This window comes from Labrus mixtus, chromosome 16, assembly GCF_963584025.1.
Source record: "Labrus mixtus chromosome 16, fLabMix1.1, whole genome shotgun sequence".
NCBI classification, from domain to species: domain Eukaryota; kingdom Metazoa; phylum Chordata; class Actinopteri; order Labriformes; family Labridae; genus Labrus; species Labrus mixtus.
In genome coordinates this window covers 5,957,075-5,977,270 of record NC_083627.1, presented here as the reverse complement: position 1 = coordinate 5,977,270, position 20,196 = coordinate 5,957,075, and the positions used below count along the sequence as shown (strand labels likewise).

General features: G+C 45.4%; 3 protein-coding genes across 3 annotated transcripts in view; 2 read left to right on the top strand and 1 right to left on the bottom strand.

Moving 5' to 3' along the window:
• The window catches only part of LOC132990646 (c-Myc-binding protein-like), an 85,830-nt gene that overhangs the window by 14,495 nt on the left and 51,139 nt on the right, over positions 1 to 20,196 (top strand). The window lies entirely within an intron of this gene.
• On the top strand, positions 5,841 to 11,697 carry klhl43 (kelch-like family member 43). The gene is made up of 6 exons (XM_061058981.1): positions 5,841 to 6,301; positions 7,376 to 7,524; positions 7,805 to 8,151; positions 9,189 to 9,488; positions 9,574 to 9,749; positions 9,950 to 11,697. Exons 1-6 carry the CDS (start codon positions 5,982 to 5,984, stop codon positions 10,740 to 10,742), a joined length of 2,085 nt encoding a protein of 694 aa, XP_060914964.1. The 5' UTR covers positions 5,841 to 5,981; the 3' UTR covers positions 10,743 to 11,697.
• rpl11 (ribosomal protein L11) lies at positions 13,295 to 18,521 on the bottom strand. Its single transcript, XM_061058991.1, has 6 exons — positions 18,421 to 18,521; positions 17,592 to 17,742; positions 15,298 to 15,404; positions 15,042 to 15,173; positions 13,844 to 13,954; positions 13,295 to 13,377 (listed from the first exon to the last, which is right to left on the bottom strand). Exons 1-6 carry the CDS (start codon positions 18,424 to 18,426, stop codon positions 13,348 to 13,350), a joined length of 537 nt encoding a protein of 178 aa, XP_060914974.1. The 5' UTR covers positions 18,427 to 18,521; the 3' UTR covers positions 13,295 to 13,347.

The window sequence follows — 20,196 nt, the reverse complement described above, 5'->3', positions numbered from 1 at the left end:
CTGTAGGTGGAGGTGGAGGTGTAGCTGTAGCAGTAGCTGTATGTAGGTGTAGCAGTAGGTGGAGGTGGAGGTGTAGCTGTAGCTGGAGGTGGAGGTGGAGGTGTAGGTGTAGCTGTAGTTAGAGGTGGAGGTGGAGCAGTAGGTGTAGCTGTAGTTAGAGGTGGAGGTGTAGGTGGAGGTGTAGCTGTAGGTGGAGGTGGAGGTGGAGGTGGAGGTGAAGGTGTAGGTGGAGGTGTAGCTGTATGTAGGTGGAGGTGTAGGTGTAGGTGGAGGTGTAGCTGTAGGTGGAGGTGGAGGTGTAGGTGTAGCTGTAGGTGTAGGTGGAGGTGGAGGTGTAGCTGTATGGAGGTGGAGGTGTAGCTGTAGTTAGAGGTGTAGGTGGAGGTGTAGCTGTAGGTGGAGGTGGAGGTGGAGGTGTAGGTGGAGGTGTAGCTGTAGGTGGAGGTGGAGGTGGAGGTGTAGCTGTAGCAGTAGCTGTATGTAGGTGTAGCAGTAGGTGGAGGTGGAGGTGTAGCTGTAGCTGGAGGTGGAGGTGGAGGTGTAGCTGTAGTTAGAGGTGGAGGTGGAGGTGGAGCAGTTGGTGTAGCTGTAGTTAGAGGTGGAGGTGTAGGTGGAGGTGTAGCTGTAGGTGGAGGTGTAGCTGTAGGTGGAGGTGGAGGTGTAGCTGTAGGTGGAGGTGGAGGTGGAGGTGTAGCTGGAGGTGGAGGTGTAGGTGTAGGTGTAGCTGGAGGTGGAGGTGGAGGTGTAGCTGTAGCTGTATGTAGGTGTAGGTGGAGATGGAGGTGGAGGTGTAGCTGTAGGTGTAGGTGGAGGTGGAGGTGGAGGTGTAGCTGTAGGTGGAGGTGTAGCTGTAGGTGTAGGTGGAGGTGTAGCTGTAGGTGGAGGTGGAGGTGGAGGTGGAGGTGTAGGTGGAGGTGGAGGTGGAGGTGTAGGTGGAGGTGGAGGTGTAGGTGGAGGTGTAGCTGTAGGTGGAGGTGGAGGTGGAGGTGGAGGTGTAGGTGGAGGTGTAGGTGGAGGTGTAGCTGTAGGTGTAGGTGGAGGTGTAGCTGTAGGTGGAGGTGGAGGTGGAGGTGGAGGTGTAGGTGTAGGTGGAGGTGGAGGTGTAGCTGTAGGTGGAGGTGGAGGTGTAGCTGGAGGTGGAGGTGGAGGTGGAGGTGTAGCTGGAGGTGGAGGTGGAGGTGGAGGTGGAGGTGGAGGTGGAGGTGTAGCTGTAGCTGTAGCTGTAGCTGTAGGTGGAGGTGTAGCTGTAGGTGGAGGTGGAGGTGTAGCTGTAGGTGTAGCTGTAGCTGTAGGTGGAGGTGGAGGTGTAGGTGTAGCTGTAGCTGTAGGTGGAGGTGTAGGTGGAGGTGTAGCTGTAGGTGGAGGTGTAGGTGTAGCTGTAGGTGGAGGTGTAGCTGTAGGTGGAGCTGTAGCTGTAGGTGGAGGTGGAGGTGTAGGTGGAGGTGTAGCTGTAGGTGTAGGTGGAGGTGGAGGTGTAGGTGGAGGTGTAGCTGTAGGTGGAGGTGGAGGTGGAGGTGTAGCTGTAGGTGGAGGTGGAGGTGTAGCTGTAGGTGGAGGTGGAGGTGTAGCTGTAGGTGGAGGTGGAGGTGGAGGTGGAGGTGGAGGTGGAGCAGTAGGGTTTAAGGAGTGGTCGGTTGCTGAGGTCTGTCTCTCAGTCCGGCTGCTGACAGAGCAGCTGCTCTCTGCTCTCTGACCTTGGTTCCAGATATTCTTGATCTCTGCTCAGCAAAGATTATTTTCATGCCACTGAATCGCTAAACAAGTGAGAGACTGCTCACAGGGTTGGACATTTATTTTTACATTATAAACAGACGTAAAACAAAAAGTTCCTGGGTACGTTTCCTCAAGTGCTCCTTTATACCTTTATTTCACTACGTTTCAAAGGCACATATAGAACTTTTACTTAATTATCTACAGCTAATTGACCAATAACATTTCCAACATGTCCGACACATTGTTATAGATTAAACTAAGTCCTTCACATTCACAATCTAGTTTTGCTTGAAACCTTCAACAATAAATCAGTGTCGAGTTTTAGTCCTTGACTCATAAATGTCGCAACGAACTAGAGAGATTTTACCTCTAAAACTCGGCCAGGGACACAAGGTTGAATACATAGACTGTAAATATTAATGTTTGAAGCCTGAGTGACGTCAGCCATGTGTTCCTGCAGGAGGCTCATCAGCAGCGGCCGCCATGCTGGAAATCCTGTAAATAAATGTTAATTCATGCTGTAAAAACGGCTTTTTTTGCCGGTCATGTGTACGTGACTTCAGGTGATCCTGCAGCCAGCCCTCAAGCGGACACTCGACAAACTGCAGGATTTTACACGTCCGCGTTGGCTTCATTTTTCAAGATTGCAGCTTGGGCACGACCTTACTGCTATAGGCTATCTGTGACCCCCTCTTATCCCCCTACCCGAACCAAAAGAGAGTGAGAATTGGTCAAATCACAAGTGAGAGAAACTTAAGATCTCCTTGGTGTGTCAGGGCCTGTACAGCTTATGTGTGAATCTTAATACCCTGCTGTGGTTAAAAACAAGACTTTAAGTTATGATTTTCTCTTCCTCCTTCCTCTTTCCTCCTTCCTCCTTCCAGTTGTTCCTGTCACTGACTGTAACACGTGTTGCTATCGGCTCTTTGAGGGTCACTTGTACAGAAACCCCCCTGCTCCTGTCTCTTCCAATGAGTCTCTAGATCCAAATGATCGAGTCATTTCCTCCGACTGGTGCGCCTTCGATCCTCCACACTTCACCCTTCCTCTCAGTTCATTTGTGTCGTAATGAGGTTATGAAGTGTCCTTTGCTGCTGCGTTTTAAAGGGTGATTGCAACATCCCGAACGGCCCGTATGATCTGTAACCGTGAGCCCCTCCTCTTCATGTGACACCGACGGCAGCTGCTGCTCCGTCCCCCTCGTCCCCCGCCGCTCTTGTCCATGTGTGGAAGCTGTCGGTGCTATTTTTAAAAGAGCCAAGTTCAGACGCTGAGCGAACGAGGAGGGGTGAATCATGCACGCGTTTTGCGGTCGTGAATGTTTGCTGTAGTAATGTCAGTGTCGGGATGGGTTTTCCATGATTCCAACCAGACGACTTGTTGGTGAGCTCACAGTCGGGCACCGTGACATGGTCAGAGAATTTTAGAAGAAAACAGAGACAGAAGTCGTTTTCACATATGCTCTGCCGCCCCGGAAATCCTCCTCCCGACCTGGTTGTTCACATGCGCACCTCACATCCCGTCGCACAATGGGCGGGTCCTTAGATTAACTCAGGACTGTCAACAGAAAAATATGCAGGACACAGAGAAACACAAGGATACAAATTACAAAATGAAACAGGAAATCACAACCAAGCAACGACAACAACAAGGAGCAAACAAACTAAACATTTTTTTAAATTAGTTGAAACCTTTAAGCAGAGGTGTGTTTGATGAGAATTTCAGTGTTTCATTCATAAAATTCATATTTTATTGTTTTGCAAAGTTTGTTCCAAGATCGTCGGTCTCTTTTACAAGTTAGACCTGAATGAATGTCCTTAAAAAGTATCATGGAAATCCATCCAGACCCCCCTGTAGACCCCCCTGACCATCGGCGATACCGCCTCTCCTTGTGGTTAATTAAATACACACCGATGAGAAAAATGCAGTGCGGTCGGGTCAGATCTTAACGAGGCTCGGTGAGAAAAACATCAGCAACAACTGGCACGGATCTAAGGTCCTAAAAATAGATACCGGTGTTAGTTCTGATGGCACCCTGACGCAGCACAGAGGTGATCTCTAATCCGGGCTCAGGTGGAGAACAGCAACATGTGTGATCGGAACAAAGATCAAGAGGAGACGAGATGAGCCTGTGAGAGGGGGAGAGTTGTGTTTGTTGTTATCAACCACGAGGAAGCTTGTTTATTCACGACCAAAACAACAAACAGAACAATTACATGTACACAGGGGTGAAAGTATAGTTTTAAATGATGGGGTTTACGACCTGTACTGCAGCCATTCAGCAGGCGGAGCTCTAAATATGTTGGCTTCACTCCCAGGCAGCTTTGTATGCGTCTATCTTTATATACAGTCCAGGAGTTATACGACAAGAAATCAAACTCAAGGACAAAAACGATGCACGCTTGTATTTGAACGACCCTATGTTTTTTTTTAAGAGTGCGGTTTAGGCTGCAGGAGCTTTAAGTCCTGTTTCCTTCCACCAACTCCTCGAGCATTTACGAATTCACAACCAACAAAAGACCACATGAAGAAGAAAACCTACAGAATATGTAATTATGGGATGCCTATCACTGTCTCCCTGTGCTGAGGCTGTGGTCCTCGTCACAGAGGCCGTGGGTTTGGGTCTGACCTCAGCCCTTTGCTGCATGTGACGGTCCATTTCTTCTCCCAAAAATAACTTTAAAAAAAGAAAAGAAAAAGAAAATGTAATTTCGTGCAAGCGTCTCGTCGAGGTGACTACGTTTGTTTATTTCTGGACGCTCTCTACTCTCGACATATCTGCACTCAAACGTGACCCCGACACTCTGTAACAGCCCCCTCCCTCACTGCTCTGATCTCATCGCAAACATTAATCAGAATCTCCAGCTGCTTTGTGGGTGAGGTGCACAACACGTGTAAAAGGGGGGGGCGGGAGAGGGGCGGGAGGGGGGGGGGGGGGGGGGGGTGTTGCTGTAAACCACAAATTCGACCCTGAGCTTCATTTCTGGGCCGCCTCGCAAAACACAGACGCTCTCAGCTGTCATTCACACGAGGAGACAGATCCTCAGAGTCTGTAGGTGGATTTAGAAAAGGTGTGGGACCTCTGTCGGTGTGTTGTCCTGTTTTGGAGATTATCAGAGTAATGTGCATCTGTCGGGGGCTTTGGTGTGTCGTGGAAGCGTCCTGGAAACATTTGTCAGATGTGTTGTTTGTTGTTATTAGTTACTCCTTGCTTTGGAAAACGTTATAATTTAATAATTTTGATCATAAAGTCGGACAAAGAAGAGATGCAGAATATTTTGAAGTTGCAAATTTCATCAAATTAACGACACATTATTGTTTAAATAATCCTAAACATTTCCACATATTTCATTTTTTTATACGTCTTTTCAACCTGGAGTAAATTAAACTCTTGCTTCACTAATCTTATGGTGCTTTCACACTTGCACAAAACTCCTGAAAACTTCAAGGTGAGCTGCATGTGTGAACGCAAACAGCCGAACTTTCACCCTGACTTTATTCCCTTTGAGCCTCGTTCGTAAATGACGTCGAGTCGAGCCGATGAGATTCGCATCATCATGATATGTGACCGGCGCACAACTTCAGACCGAATACCACAAAGATCAGTGACATGTCCATGCACAAAGTGAAACTGCTCCATCAAGGTTTCCCTTCACAACTACGTTCTTCTACGCTCTTTTGCCGATATTTTGAATGTGTCACTAATACACACGAACAGCATTGATAAGAAGGCAAACATTCTCGTTACAGTGTCAGACTCTGGTGCTTCCTCGTCTGCATGTCTTGCCAAAGATCTCAGCGGCTGTCTGCCAGAAAGTTTCAGCCCAGGTTTGTGGTCGGGCTTGGGGCTACTTCCCCGCAGGTCATTTTCCACTCTATCGCTCCCTCTTTCTCAACTGTCCTGTCTCTACATAAAGGCATAAAAAGCCGGAAAATAAATCTCAGCACATGTGAGAATGGCTTTAAAGGTCAATGTGAATATCAGGTTTTCTTTGCACTTCACTTCAAGCCGATCCTAATCCTGTCCTTCTTTTTGTTTCAGGTGCTGTGTGCTGCATTAAAGTGAAACCATCATCGAAATCCCAAACCAGCCTGTCCATTGTACAAGTATTTTAGTCATCACAGAGCAGCAACATCCAAACTGTCTCTTAAAGAAGTCAGCGCTGAAGTGTCAAGAAAGAACTCCGTCAACTAAACCAGCTTTAGAAAACTGACTGAGGTATATCAAATCTAAAATTTAAAAAAACAACAACCTCAACACTCAAAAGATGGCACCCAAGAAGAAGGCCCCCCGTCAAAAGAAGGCTGCCGTGGAGACCAACCCTGAGGTCACCATGGATACCTCCCCCATCCAGCTGAAGGTGGAGAGCCGCGGTGACGGCGTGGTGGTGGTGGAGACCGGGGTGCAGAAGATCGAGCAGATGGCGGCGCTGGACATCGCTAAGCTGAACAGCCTCAACCTGCCGCTGCCTCTGCCGCCGCCTGTCCTCAAGCCCGGAGAGAGAGGCCTCGGCCTGGGCAGCGAGCTGACGCGACCCCTGCACGGAAACGCTCTGCTGGAGGAGCTCAGCAAGATGAGACAGGAGAAGTACGTTCTGGTGGTTATATTTCTGTCTTCGGTGATTCTGCTTAACTCTGATCAGACATGAAAACATTCAGATATGATACAAAAAGAATCAACAGGAGTACAAAACAATAAAATAAATTTAAATATTAGTACATTAACAATCAAATCTGACCTCTGCCCTTTGCTGCATGTCCTCCCTCGCTCTCTCCTCCCAAACATTTCCTGTCTCTCTTCATCTGTCCTATCTAATAACCCAAAAAATAACTTAAAGGAGCAGTATGTAACTCTTACACCTAGTGTTTAAAATGGGTACTGCAGTCTAAATTCAAAACACTAGAGAGAGCTGTCTCCCCCGCCCCCTCCTCTCTAGAGTCGATGCTCACTCAGGTCACCATGTGGTGGACACTGAAGCTTCAGTGTTTATCCAGCTCTGCATCGGTCTATAAACCTTTCTGCGTTCTAACCTCTCTCCATTTTTCAAAAAAACATCTCCAATATTGATCCTAGTTTGAGCACGTTTCTGCTCGTGGAGCTTATTAGAAACATGCAGAGGCTTTTTAGGTCGGGTACAATCACTTCTATCTGAACCACTTCTCTTGCCCGCTTCCATCGCTGCAACACCTGTTGACCTGATAACTGCTCTCATATCTGGCAAACCAAGGGGCGTCCAAAACGGCCGTGTGGGGGGGTCGCCTTAAAACCGCCTACCTTCTCTGGTCCAAACAAATCCAGAGCATTCAGGACCAGAATCTAAAGTTAGAAGGAGGACATACTGGCTGCTTCATTGTTGTCAGAGAAGCCAGAACTTCAACATCGCATGTTTCCTTAATGTCTGATCATATAGTAAGATCACTTTATCATTTCAGTCAGGAGATATCTTACAGACTGGACCTTTAAAAAACATCAATACTTTACATTCAGGATATAAAACGATACATTTACAGCATCACAACCTGGTGCACCTCTTGCCATGGTTAAATATATGCAAATGTATTTATTTATACATACTTGATTGTTTTATGTAGTCCTTTAATTTGAACAAATCATAATAAATATATTGTTCTATAAAATCATGCGTCCATCGTTCATCCTCAGGTTCCTGACTGACCTGGAGTTGGCCTGTAAGACGAAAGCCTTCGACGTCCACAAGCTGGTCATCTCCTCCGTCAGTCAGTACTTCAGGGAGATTCTGGCCAAAGACCCCGGCATGAAACGTCTGGAGCTCCCCTCCCTCTCACCTCTGGGTACAACTATCTGACAGATTATCAGCTCATGAGAACATATATCGTTGTCCCACTCGGCTGCTTTTACTCAAACTGAGGCATGAGTCTACCCAGCTACAACAAAGTCCTACTTCAATTTAATCATGATACCAAATATTAGTCGAATTCCCGGGACTTCACTCAAATATTTAGCCAAGATCCCGATCACTTTTAGATGACAAATATTTGTTTACTTTCCGGTTATCTGGTCCTTTTCCTTGTGAGATGCTCCAGGTTTGCTAAATCTCCGTCCTGTCTGCAGGTCTGGCCAACGTCATCACCTTCGCCTACCTGGGTCGAGTCCACATGTCCCTCTACACCATCGGCTGCACCGCCTCCGCCGCCGCCACCCTGCAGATCCCTCAGCTGCTCAAGATGTGCATGGACTTCCTGCTGGCTGAGCTCAACGTGCAGACCTGCGTCTACATCTGGAACATTGCCTCCGCCTACGGCCTGCAGCAGGTGTGCGAAGCCGCCCGCCGCTTCGTCTTGGAGAACTTTGTGCAGTTCGCCGACACGCCCCTCTTCACCCAGCTGACCCTGGAGCAGATCTCCGCCTTCCTGCAGGAGGACTCGCTGCTGCTGCCGTCAGAGGTCACCGCCTTCCAGGTCAGGAGTCGAGCTTTGTATTGTAAACCTGTAACTGGAAAAACCAAGTCGAAATGTGACACACGGTCACATCTTTCATGCTTCTTCTTGGACTTTGAGTCGAATGACATTTAATCTGATGGTACGAGAAGTTACTATCTTTGTAATTACATTAATACCTGTGAACACAGTCACATTAAATGTTCAAACCGAGGAGAAATGTCAGATCTTTTAGTGGAACTTCTCCCGCACAAACCCGTCGACCCTCTGGACCTTCCTGCTATTTTCATCCAGACCTAAAAACAGACCCCGGACCAGCTGCTGAGAGCGTAACACAGATCCCCGAATCACCTGTGTGCAAGAATACAGCGCGTTTATTTATGTACGAGTGCATGCGTGACAGATTAAAATAGACAAGCAGCTGAGGGGGCCACGATTGTTGTATTTATAAACCAAACCAAACGTTAGTCTGTAAATGCGTTTTTACATACAGTCGTTCAATTTTCTGTAGTTTTAAGATGAAGTCTAAAAGGTTCGGAGGCCGGTCGTTGATGCTGCGTTTCCTGCAGTCACTCTCATGTGACAGCTGGAAATAACTTCTTCAGTTTACTCTAGTTCTAAACTATTCTTAAGTACTTAACTCGAACATTTCCAGTTTTGCTCGTTCTTTATTTCCACTAAACGGCGGGGTCGGTCATTTTCTCCAGATCTACTTTTTTTAAGATTTTGGTTGAAGTCGTCTTCAGGTCCTGACAGACGTTAATAACTCATGTTCTCTGAAAAAGGAACGGAGAAAATCCGTCGTCTGTAGCAGTTTGTAAGTCTGTAAAAACTTCCACCAATGTCTGCCACGAGGTACCAATCTGATGAACCAATCACACGCCTCCCTGTCTCCCTGCTCGCTCTCTAGCTCTGTGAGTTTGTCGTTGGCCGTTGTGAGTAGTGATCCTTATGCTGATGGTTTATTTTGCTTTTCTGTCAGTTCTGTCAAAGATATTGACGTGTTTCTTGGTGAGTTTTGTCTTCGTCACTGAATACATCTCCTTCGCTCTCCGCAGCTCGCCATGAAGTGGCTCGACTTCGATGACTCTCGCCAGGCTCACGCCGCAGAGCTCCTGTCTCACGTCCGCTTCGAGACGATCCCGGCCAGCGAGCTGGTGAGTCAGATCCAGCCGGTGCCCCGCATGATGACGGACCCGCACTGTCACCGCCTGATGGTGGACGCCATGAACTACCACCTGCTGCCCTACCAGCAGAACACCCTGCAGTCCAGACGCACTCAGGTCCGAGCCGGCCAGCAGACTCTGCTCACCGTCGGGGGGCGACCGTCACTCACCGAGCGAGCTCTCAGCAGGGAGGTCAGTACTTCCCGTATCTCTGCACTTCCTTTAAGAGAAACGCAACGCAACACACTCTCTGACCTCTAACGTCTTCGCGCGCCAGGTGCTGTGGAGGGACCCTCGTGAGGGTGCAGCCGCCTGGCGTCACCTCACCCAGCTGCCGGCGAAAAGCTTCAACCAGTGCGTGGCGGTGATGGACGGATTCCTGTACGTGGCCGGAGGAGAGGACCAGAACGACGCCCGCAACCAGGCCAAGCACGCCGTCAGCACCCTCAGCAGGTACGAGGAATGACTTTCTTCTTAACACGCAGGTAGAGTGAGAAGAGTGGCGCCGCTGTGGTCAAAACGGACTCTGTACCCTGACGAAAGAAGAGTGGAGATTTTGTATTTGAAAACGGCATGGCGTCTGTTTCGTCAGCGTTTATAAACCGGGGCGTCGATGGATCCTCACTGTCTGCTCTGCTCTTTCCCTCCACTAGATACGACCCTCGCTTCAACACCTGGCTCCACCTGGCCAGCATGCGCCAACGCCGCACCCACTTCTCTCTGGCGGCCAGTGGCGGCCGTCTGTTCGCTATCGGAGGCCGCAACGTGGAAGGTCTGCTAGCCACCACCGAGAGCTACCTGCCCTCCTCCAACACCTGGCAGATGCGCTCTCCCATGGAGGTGCCCCGCTGCTGCCACTCCAGCGCCACCCTGCCCTCCGGAGACATCCTGGTGACCGGCGGCTACATCAACTGCGCCTACTCGCGCTCCGTGGCACGCTACAGGGTGGAGACCGACACGTGGATTGAGTGCGCCTCTCTGGAGACGCCCCGCGGCTGGCACTGCTCCGCCACCCTCGGAGGGAAGGTGTACGTGGTGGGAGGAAGCCAGCTGGGGCCTGGCGGCGAGAGGGTGGATGTGGTCTCCGTGGAGGTCTTCTCGCCGGAGAGCGGCACGTGGAGCCGAGCCGCCCCTCTGCGCCTCGGCGTGAGCACCGCCGGTTTGTCCCCGCTGAACGACAAGCTGTACCTGCTGGGAGGCTGGAACGAGGCGGAGAAGCGCTACAAGGCGGCCGTGCAGAAGTACGACCCTGCCACCGACAGCTGGGCCATGGCTGAGGATCTGCCCGAGCCCACGGTGGGAGTGTCCTGCTGCACCCTGACCCTACCGCCCCGCCACGCGCCGCGCCGCCAGCAGCACCGCAACACCCCCGCCCACGAGGAACAGCAGTCGAAGAACCGCAGCAGAGAGAGCAGCATGGCGCCTTCACAGAGCATCACAGCGTAGAGAGACAGAAACCTCTGGAGAGTTGAACCTCTGGAGAACATCTGGGTCATGTCCGCTCCTTTCGATGTTTTTATCTGAGTTCATTCATCTTTTTCAAACTGAAATGTTTAATTATTCAAGCTGTAAGAAAAGAATTCATCCTAAAAAAAACAAACAAATGAACAGAATTAAGATTCTTTGCTTTTTTACATCAGAGTTGAAATATAATTAAGATTGAAGACAGTGAATTTCATTGGACGAAGCTGTCCCATATTTCAAAGATTTACAGATTTCACATGAAACTTGAATGGATCTGGAAAGTGATTATGTGGTTTCTAAAATGTCTGCTCAACCTAAGTTTAATACGATGACTGAAACAGCTAAATTAAAAATGATTAAAGAGTATGTTGGGCAGAGAACAGTTTCAAAAAAGAGAGTTAATGTGGTCCAAAGTGGTCTCAGGAGGTTTTAAATCGATGGAACAACAAAGGTGGAAAAGGTGTGAACGGCTTGACTTGTAGCGTGGAGCAGGTGGAGGTAGAGAGGCGATGGATGGAGGAGGACGGAGGATCTGTGCTGGAGCGGGTTTGGGTTGAACAAAAACAAAATCACTGTGAATCCACTGGCAGTTTGTGTACAAAGATGTATCTATGCAGAGAGAGAGTGTGTGTGTGTGTGAGTGTGAGTGTGAGTGTGTGTGTGTGTGTGCGTGATGGTGAGTGTGTGTGTGTGTGTGTGTGTGTGTGTGTGAGTGTGAGTGTGTGTGCGTGATGGTGAGTGTGTGTGTGTGTGTGTGTGTAAGCCAGGAGTAAATGAAAACGAGTCAGTTATCAAACATTATCAACAGCTAATATTTCCAAAGGATAGAAGCAGACTAGAAGCGATAAACAAGACGTGTTTATTGTTTTAATTTATTTAACCGATGTCGAGTAGCGTCGCTCAATTAAAAAAAAAAAAAAAAAAAAGTTTAAAAAAATGTGTAGATGTAGTCCTTAAATATTTTCTAAGTGCAATGGAGAGGGAGGACGAGGATGTGGAAAACGCGGGAAGGCGATGTGAAGTCAACACAGCGCAGGTGAGATTTAAGAGCGAAAATATGAAAAAATATAAAGATCAAGAAAACCAGAAAGACTGATTGAAACATCTTGTCAAATCTATTTTTAAAAATGCGTAAAACCAGAAAAATCAAGATCAAAATCAATGATTTTTCTAAATGAATCTAAAAACACCAGGAAACAAAATGTTACTGCTCTCCTGCGTTTTGCGTTTCTGAACATTTGCCTCCTCTGACGTCTAATTTTTACTGAAACTGAGACAAAAATCAACTGAAGAGCCGGTGAGACTCCCAGCAGGCGGAGAGAGAGAAAACTGCCATCAGCTGTTGAGAGTTAAAAAAAAAAAAAACGATATATATTTTAATCACGAGATTCGATGAGGATAATCTGGCTCGTTCGATTGGCTGAATCCCCTCCTAGTTTGTCTCCTTCTTGGCGCTGGATGAGCTCTCTCTGTGTGCTGGTGGCATCTGTGGAGTTTCACTGAATAAAGCCAATATGTTCAAAACGACAAGTCTTTTGTTTTTATTTCCTTTTGGTAGGAGATGTGCTGCTGGGAAATGTAGTTTGACACCAAACCTAAAGTAATGTAGGCTTGAGCATTAAAGGTCACTTTCTCCTCTTCACTTAGTCTTTTTTTTTAAGGTTTATTTTTGGGCTTTTTATGACTTGATTAAAGAGAAAGGACAGTGGACAGTCAGAAATCTGAGAGAGAGAGAGAGAGAGGGTAAACAACATGTGGGAAAAAAGCCACAGTTCAGATTCGAACCAGGGCCGCCCACCTGGAGGACCACAGCCTCCGCACATGGTCAGTGTTGAATATTAAAGGAAATAACCTTCTGACATGGGAGCTAAGAAGAAGTGTACCCCTAAGTGGAGTAATAAGTCCAATATTTCTCTTTGATACGCAGTTAAAAATAGAAAGTTGTGTATGACACAGTCCACCCCCAATCCCACAACCACCGCCGTCCTCATTCATGCAATGTGGGTCACGACTTCTCTGTAAGTTTGTAGTGTGTCCTGAGGCGAGACCTGGTTTAGACACTTTCACATGGTGTTGCCAAGTTCAGGGTATTGAAAAGAGCCTGCTCACTCCACAAGTAGAGCACCAAGTTAAATACTGTCGTCAAACTGTAGTAAAGGAGTTCAGAAAGGTGTTTCATCATCCTCTATTACTCAGAACCTTTTTTAACACGTTCTCCAGAATCATCCCACATCATTCAATAGTCCAGATTTGAGTTCCATTTCGTCAAGGACTGATCTGTGATAACCTCATAAACCTGATTCTTGGTCTATAACAGCGAGAGGATAAAATCTGTAAATATGTCGCTGACATCAACACAGCAGGACACTACTGCCCCCCTGTGGATAAAACAGATCCTACAAGCAGCAGGTCAAACTAAGGAGACTCGCGCTGTGGTTTGTTCAGCACAACAATTATTACCCGAGGAGTAAACGATAAGCTCATATCAAGTCACATGTTACACAAACCTCAGGAACAACATGAGACGATTTGAGTCATTTTTTGGGATTTTATTTTGTTTGTTACAAACAGGATCAAAGGAGGTCCTTTACTTTCCGGGGAGGATGATACCGTCATACTGAAGGAAGAAAAAACAAAACGAGAGGCAAGCATTAGAAAATAATCATTTCATTAGTCGACATCAAACATGAACTTCAGGTCAGTCCGATTGTTAGAGTAATAAAGGAGACAGAAGCAGCGACTGAGCCACAGATTTCAGAATAAAACCCCGAAGTCATTTGTAAACGACCAGACGAGTTGCAGAAATTGAACAACAAACATTCACTTTCAAATTAACCCAACATGACCCAGTTCTTCCTTTTCTTAGGCATATAAATAAGCACATAGATCCCCGATCATAAACGTCCTCAAACTAAAAAGGGAGCGTCTTCAAGGATCAAGACATCCGGCGCCATTTCAGTTTGGTGAAGCCCAACCCCACCCGTCTTTCGCCCCTCTAATAACCGCCTGCTTTCCCACATTTTAAAGCTTCTCTACAACCACAGGTTCGCTCAGGTGACGTACAACCTCTGACAAACACTCACTTTCTGCTGGAACCAGCGCATGGCCTCCTCTTTGCGGATGCGGTGTCTGAAACCGATGCGGCCTGTTTTCCGCTTCTTGTCGGCGATGCTGAAGCCGGGTCTGCCCAGAACCTGAGCGACAAAGAGAGGACAGAGCCGGTCAGGGGGGCTTCAACATTAAACACGTTTATGCATACACATGGACACTCAAAGTATCAATTCAGACATATTTTAAAGTACATAAAACATATTTACTCTGGAAACTTGTCTCTGAGCTGATATTTATTATAATTTGTGGTACTGTCCTTCAATGGTTTTGCATCAAATAACAAAAGCACACAAACCAAATGAAACCCAAACCACACTAAAGCAGATTGTGATCAGTATCTGTCGCTGGACTCTGAACTTCATGAGTGAATGTAGTCAGAAACTTCAGGACTTTAAGCACTCGGTCACCCGATTATTGTTTACCCTCTAAAACCTTAAAGAGTTTTAAAAGCATTTTCAAATCCGAGATGTTTTCAATCAGGGCTTTTTAAAAACTTGTCAAGAAGCAGAGCAGGTTTTCTGGCACAACTTCAACTATCACAGAGAGGTCAAAAAGCGCCAGCAGGACTTGTAGTTTAAAGATCAACTTCATGAAATTAAAATTGATCTTCAAACTACAAGTGTTGGAGTTTTTTGACCTTTAAAAAAAAAAAAGTGAGAAAGAAAATCAGCTGCTTCAGATTTTTAACATCAAATGACAAACAATCGTGACCACCGCATCACATTCATCCCTAAAAGAAAACCAGAAACCTTTTTCTGCATGGGCAAACTTTTTACTGAAACGGTAATGTGTGAACAAAAAGATCGACAGTAACATCAACCTGTCAGACGACGTGAATAAGATCTTAATCAGACCTTCAAAATGTGATTTTCTCTCAATAACTTCCAGTAGAAGTTTTCAACCTAAGTTTACAAACGACTAATCACAGAAAGAAAATGTTAAATTTTCACTTAAAACATCTAATCATTTCACATTTAAAACCTTACTTTATACAAAACCAACAGAAGACAGAAACCGTCTGAGATAAAATAAAAACTACAAATCACCAAATCAAAACATTTCACAAAGCGTCCTGACTGTACGCACAAAGTCTTCCACTTAAACGACTGTTTTTCATCTTGACTGACGGCACACATCACCCAACGAGTCACCTCCAGCCAGCTCACTCACCACGTAGAAGTCCAGTCCGTAGATGCCGATGCTGGGGTCGTACTTGATGCCCAGATCGATGTGCTCCTGGATACCGAAGCCGAAGTTCCCGGTGTCGGAGAAGTTGTTCTTTCTCAACTCGTACTCGCGCACCTAGAGGCCGGAGCAGCAGAGAGGAGGCGTTTTTAGCAAGACAGCGATACTCTCTTCATAACATCATGTTATAACTCTGGGTACTAAGGAGAAGTGAAACAGTGTTTGATCACTCGTTTCTGACCTTGAGTCCTTTCTCCAGGATCTCCTCAGCCTTGGCTCCACGGACGGTGCAGTGGACAGCAATCTTTTCATTTCTGCGGATACCGAATGATCGCACAGTGTAGCGGGCTGCAGGTGGAGGAGAGAAAACCACGTTAGTCAAACACAGATTTAAGGTCACCTTAAGATACTTCTCAACGCCAAGTTTTAAGACGACACAATCTTCGTTTAAATGGTCGATAGTTTGGAAGCCTTAAAATAACTACAGATCTTTGAGTCATATTTTAACCTAAAGCTGCGGCGAGCCAAACCGAGAGCAGCGACGGTCTTTTCCAACTCACAAGGGGCCAAATTCAAACATTTCTAAAATCCATTTGTTGTCTCACAAAGCTGCAAAAGTTGTTCATGTCTCCTTCAAACAGAAGAGGAAGTGACATCATCTAAAATGCTCAGATATATCGACTACCTTGTTAGGTTAGATTTGTAAACATGAATTGTGCTTTATTCTTTTAGCCATTTTAGTTTGTGGGTCCGGGTTATCAGTGGCAGGTCGATGTAAGAGACGCGTTCAGGGGACGCACACCTAATTGCGCTTAGCTGCAGAAAAAACATCAACAACGGCATCGTAAGAAGCTAACATTTTTAATAGGACACGTCGCACCTTAATGGGCTTCTGGTACTCAAATATAAGACTCCAAAATGCTAATATCTGTTTCATGATAATATCTGTCTCTCCATACTGTAATCTGTTCTGCACATGTTAAATTTACAAATTATCCCTGCACTCATGTTCACTTCATTTGTCTGTCTACTCGCCGTTATATTGTATAGTTTCTGCTTATAATATGTCTACACTCATGCACTTTAACTTATGTCAATACTGTCCATTTACAACTCTGTTTTTGCACATTTACATTTAATCTTCCATATTTAATCTTCCTATTTAAGACTAGTAATGCTAAGTTAAATCCTGGTTGTATATATTCACATTCTTAGTTTTGATATTTTTAGTACTTATTTACTTTGTATTTATTATATTATGTTTGGATTTGCTAATATTGTGTTTTTTACTCATATTGTGTGTTTGATAACCTGCTGCTGTAACGCCACAATTTCCCAGTTTTGGGATCAATAAAGTAATTCTATTCTAAAATTAGGTGCCTGAAACTTTTCTGTTTGTTGCCATGGTTATCAGGTGAAAGGGTACTGATATCATTTACATCAATGTCATATAATTCTCTGCTTAGCCAATAACAATCTACACAGGTTCAACCAGGTGACTGTGACTCAAACACTCACCAGGTAACTGTGTGATTCAAACACACTCACCAGGTAACTGTGTGATTCAAACACACTCACCAGGTAACTGTGTGATTCAAACACACTCACCAGGTAACTGTGTGACTCAAACACACTCACCAGGTAAGAGTAGACTCAAACACACTCACCAGGTAACTGTGACTCAAACACACTCACCAGGTAACAGTAGACTCAAACACACTCACCAGGTAAGAGTAGACTCAAACACACTCACCAGGTAACTGTAGACTCAAACACACTCACCAGGTAACTGTGTGATTCAAACACACTCACCAGGTAACTGTGTGACTCAAACACACTCACCAGGTAACTGTAGACTCAAACACACTCACCAGGTAACTGTGTGATTCAAACACACTCACCAGGTAACTGTGTGACTCAAACACACTCACCAGGTAAGAGTAGACTCAAACACACTCACCAGGTAACTGTGACTCAAACACACTCACCAGGTAACAGTAGACTCAAACACACTCACCAGGTAAGAGTAGACTCAAACACACTCACCAGGTAAGAGTAGACTCAAACACACTCACCAGGTAACTGTGACTCAAACACACTCACCAGGTAACAGTAGACTCAAACACACTCACCAGGTAAGAGTAGACTCAAACACACTCACCAGGTAACTGTGACTCAAACACACTCACCAGGTAACTGTAGACTCAAACACACTCACCAGGTAACTGTGTGATTCAAACACACTCACCAGGTAACTGTGTGACTCAAACACACTCACCAGGTAAGAGTAGACTCAAACACACTCACCAGGTAACTGTGACTCAAACACACTCACCAGGTAACTGTGACTCAAACACACTCACCAGGTAACTGTGACTCAAACACACTGACCAGGTAACAGTAGACTCAAACACACTGACCAGGTAACTGTAGACTCAAACACACTCACCAGGTAACAGTAGACTCAAACACACTGACCAGGTAACTGTAGACTCAAACACACTCACCAGGTAACTGTGACTCAAACACACTCACCCTTGGAGAAGACGGGGGTCTGCCCGGTGAGCTGCTCCAGCACCTTAGCAGCTCGGGTCAGCCTGTCTCCGCTCTCACCGACGCAGATGTTCAGGCAGAGCTTGCGGATGCGAAGCTCTCTCATGGGGTTCTCCTTCTTCTCACCCTGGTCCTGGAGGGTCACAGATGTTACAGCTTAACAATCCACAATAACAAAGAGGTTAGACATCACGGTAAACTGCATGTGTGACACCTTGTAAACTGCTGCTACCTGATTAAATTTACCTACAACCAACACACCTGCTAACAGGGTAGGATAAGAAAAACGTTATCGGAGTTGTCACCAACAAACCGAGTTTATTTTTCCACATTAATTGAACTGAATCTTTCTGCTTTACTCAGTTTTACAAACTACTCTCTCTCTCAGATCAACACATGCCGGCCGGACATGTCTGTACATGTCCCTGTCGTTAGCATCAAGGCACAAGCACACCGGGAAATTCACACATTCAACATAATTATTAAACATCAGATAAAGTCAGGACGAGTCGACTTTAAAAATTGAGGCGTCCGCTTTCAACTGTGACTTTGTAATTATCACTAAAACACGACGTTTCACCGGACGCACAGTGTACTGAGTGCTAACATGTTAGCATCACTCGGTCACATAGTTTAACTCTCTTCCGTAATCTTTATTAAACAAATATAACTCTAGATCACAAGTTCATGATGAAGTCCAAGTTTCTAAGCTTTAATCTGCGGGCAGGATGGCCTCACAGCCCCGATGATGCGTGATTACAACCCCGAGTTAAGATTTGATCGCCATAGTACGATGTGAGACAGTACTCACCGCCATGTTGGATCACTAGAAGAGGACGTTACGCTTCCGGTGAAAAGTATTTATAGCAGAGTGTTCACTCTAAAAGCGCTCGGTGAAACATCACGGAGACGACGCGATAGTTCCGTTTTACGCAAATTGGTGAAATATTCAAGATTCAAGATTTTTATTTGTCACATGCTCATACTATAGAAGCCAATTTCCGCCAGTAAAAAAAATAAAAATGAAAATAATAAAGTCTCATAATTTCAACTTTTTATCTCATTATTTTGACTTTTTAGCTTATTATTTTGACTTTTTATCTCATTATTATGACTTTATTATTTTCATTTTTTTTTTTTTACTGGCGGAAATATCATACAGTGCAGCGAAATGTAAAAGACTGTTCTGCAAGGCCATGCAATAACACTCAATTGCTAATACACATATATACAGTAAAATAGAATATAATGTAACATTTAAAAAATAATTATTTGAATGTACAAAATATAAAATATAGAATAATGTAAACAGTGTAAAGTGTCAGTGTGTAAAGTGTCCAGGGTGTCAAAGTGCAATGTGCAGATTGGAATGTGTGGTGTGTGTGCATCATGTAATCAATACATGTAAATATCAACTTACAAATACTATAAATACAGTATATCGAATAATTATTTTATCGCCTGGAAGGATCGTTAAATTCGATTAGATATAGATTGAGTAACATAAATATCAACAAAAATGTTTGTGTTTTGAAGCTTGTTTTTATTAGGTTTTTTTTGTTGTTTATAGTTTTTTATTTTATTTTTGGGGGCTTTTGGGGCCTTTATTTGAGAGATAGGACAGTGGATAGAGTTGGAAATCAGGAAGAGAGAGAGAGTGGGGATTGACATGCGGGAAAGGAGCCACAGGTTGGATTCGAACCTGGGCCGGCCGCCTGGAAGACCGCAGCCACCATAAATGGGGCACGCACACCAACCACTGCACCACCAGTGCCCCTGTTGTTTATAGTTTTGACAGACATAGGCATATCACAACAACCAGACACAATTATATATAAATATATAGGCTACATTATATTATTATTTTATTTGTTTCATTTGTTCACAAGCACAGCAGTGAATAACAACACGATACCGTAAATAAAAAAACACCACACAATACACAATAATAATACATTTGTAAATAAAAGGGGACAACATAAAACATAAGATTTGCCTAACCCAGGGGTTCTCAAACTTGTCAGCTTGTGACCCCCAAAATAAGGGTGCCAGAGACTGGGGACCCCCTCCCTGGAGGTGGTTAAGGCGTATATGGTAGTGCATAGCCTCGCACACACAGTAATAGGCCTACAGTAATTTATTGTAAGAAAGGCTAGTAGCACATCACAAATCATTTCCATACATAGACTAAGGCAATGAGCGGACGTACAAAACTTAATAAATAGTATCGGATCGTACAGTAATGATACATAAATCTGCAATCGTACAGTTTGCGTCAGGCTTTAGCTTAACCAAGTAGCAACCTCTGGTGTTGGAAAAGTGAATCCAATGCAGAAGTGCAAAAACCTGCAGTTCCTCGAGTGTCCACCCCAGGCTGGCTGCAAAAAGCTCAGAAGTTACAAACACACCAGTATGTTAAAGTGCTCATTTTTTACAACAGAATTCAACATCTTTATGGACTGGTCTTTGAAACTTGAATCTGGGGAGGGGGTTATAACTCATCCTTTTAGATTTACTGAAGGATCAAAGTTTTTCATAGCAAGTGACGTGGCTGATCTGACTGACAGACCGTTTGTCAGGAGGCTTA

Excerpts from the sequence above, each read along its gene's own strand:
- klhl43 (XM_061058981.1), top strand. The coding sequence starts at position 5,982 with ATGGCACCCAAGAAGAAGGCCCCCCGTCAAAAGAAGGCTGCCGTGGAG. Across the intron at positions 6,302-7,375 it reads AGCAAGATGAGACAGGAGAA|GTTCCTGACTGACCTGGAGT; the intron begins GTACGTTCTGGT and ends GTTCATCCTCAG. Across the intron at positions 7,525-7,804 it reads CCCCTCCCTCTCACCTCTGG|GTCTGGCCAACGTCATCACC; the intron begins GTACAACTATCT and ends TCCTGTCTGCAG.
- rpl11 (XM_061058991.1), bottom strand. Across the intron at positions 13,955-15,041 it reads ACGGACTGGACTTCTACGTG|GTTCTGGGCAGACCCGGCTT; the intron begins GTGAGTGAGCTG and ends TTTGTCGCTCAG. Across the intron at positions 13,378-13,843 it reads TGCGCTGGTTCCAGCAGAAA|TATGACGGTATCATCCTCCC; the intron begins GTGAGTGTTTGT and ends TTCTTCCTTCAG.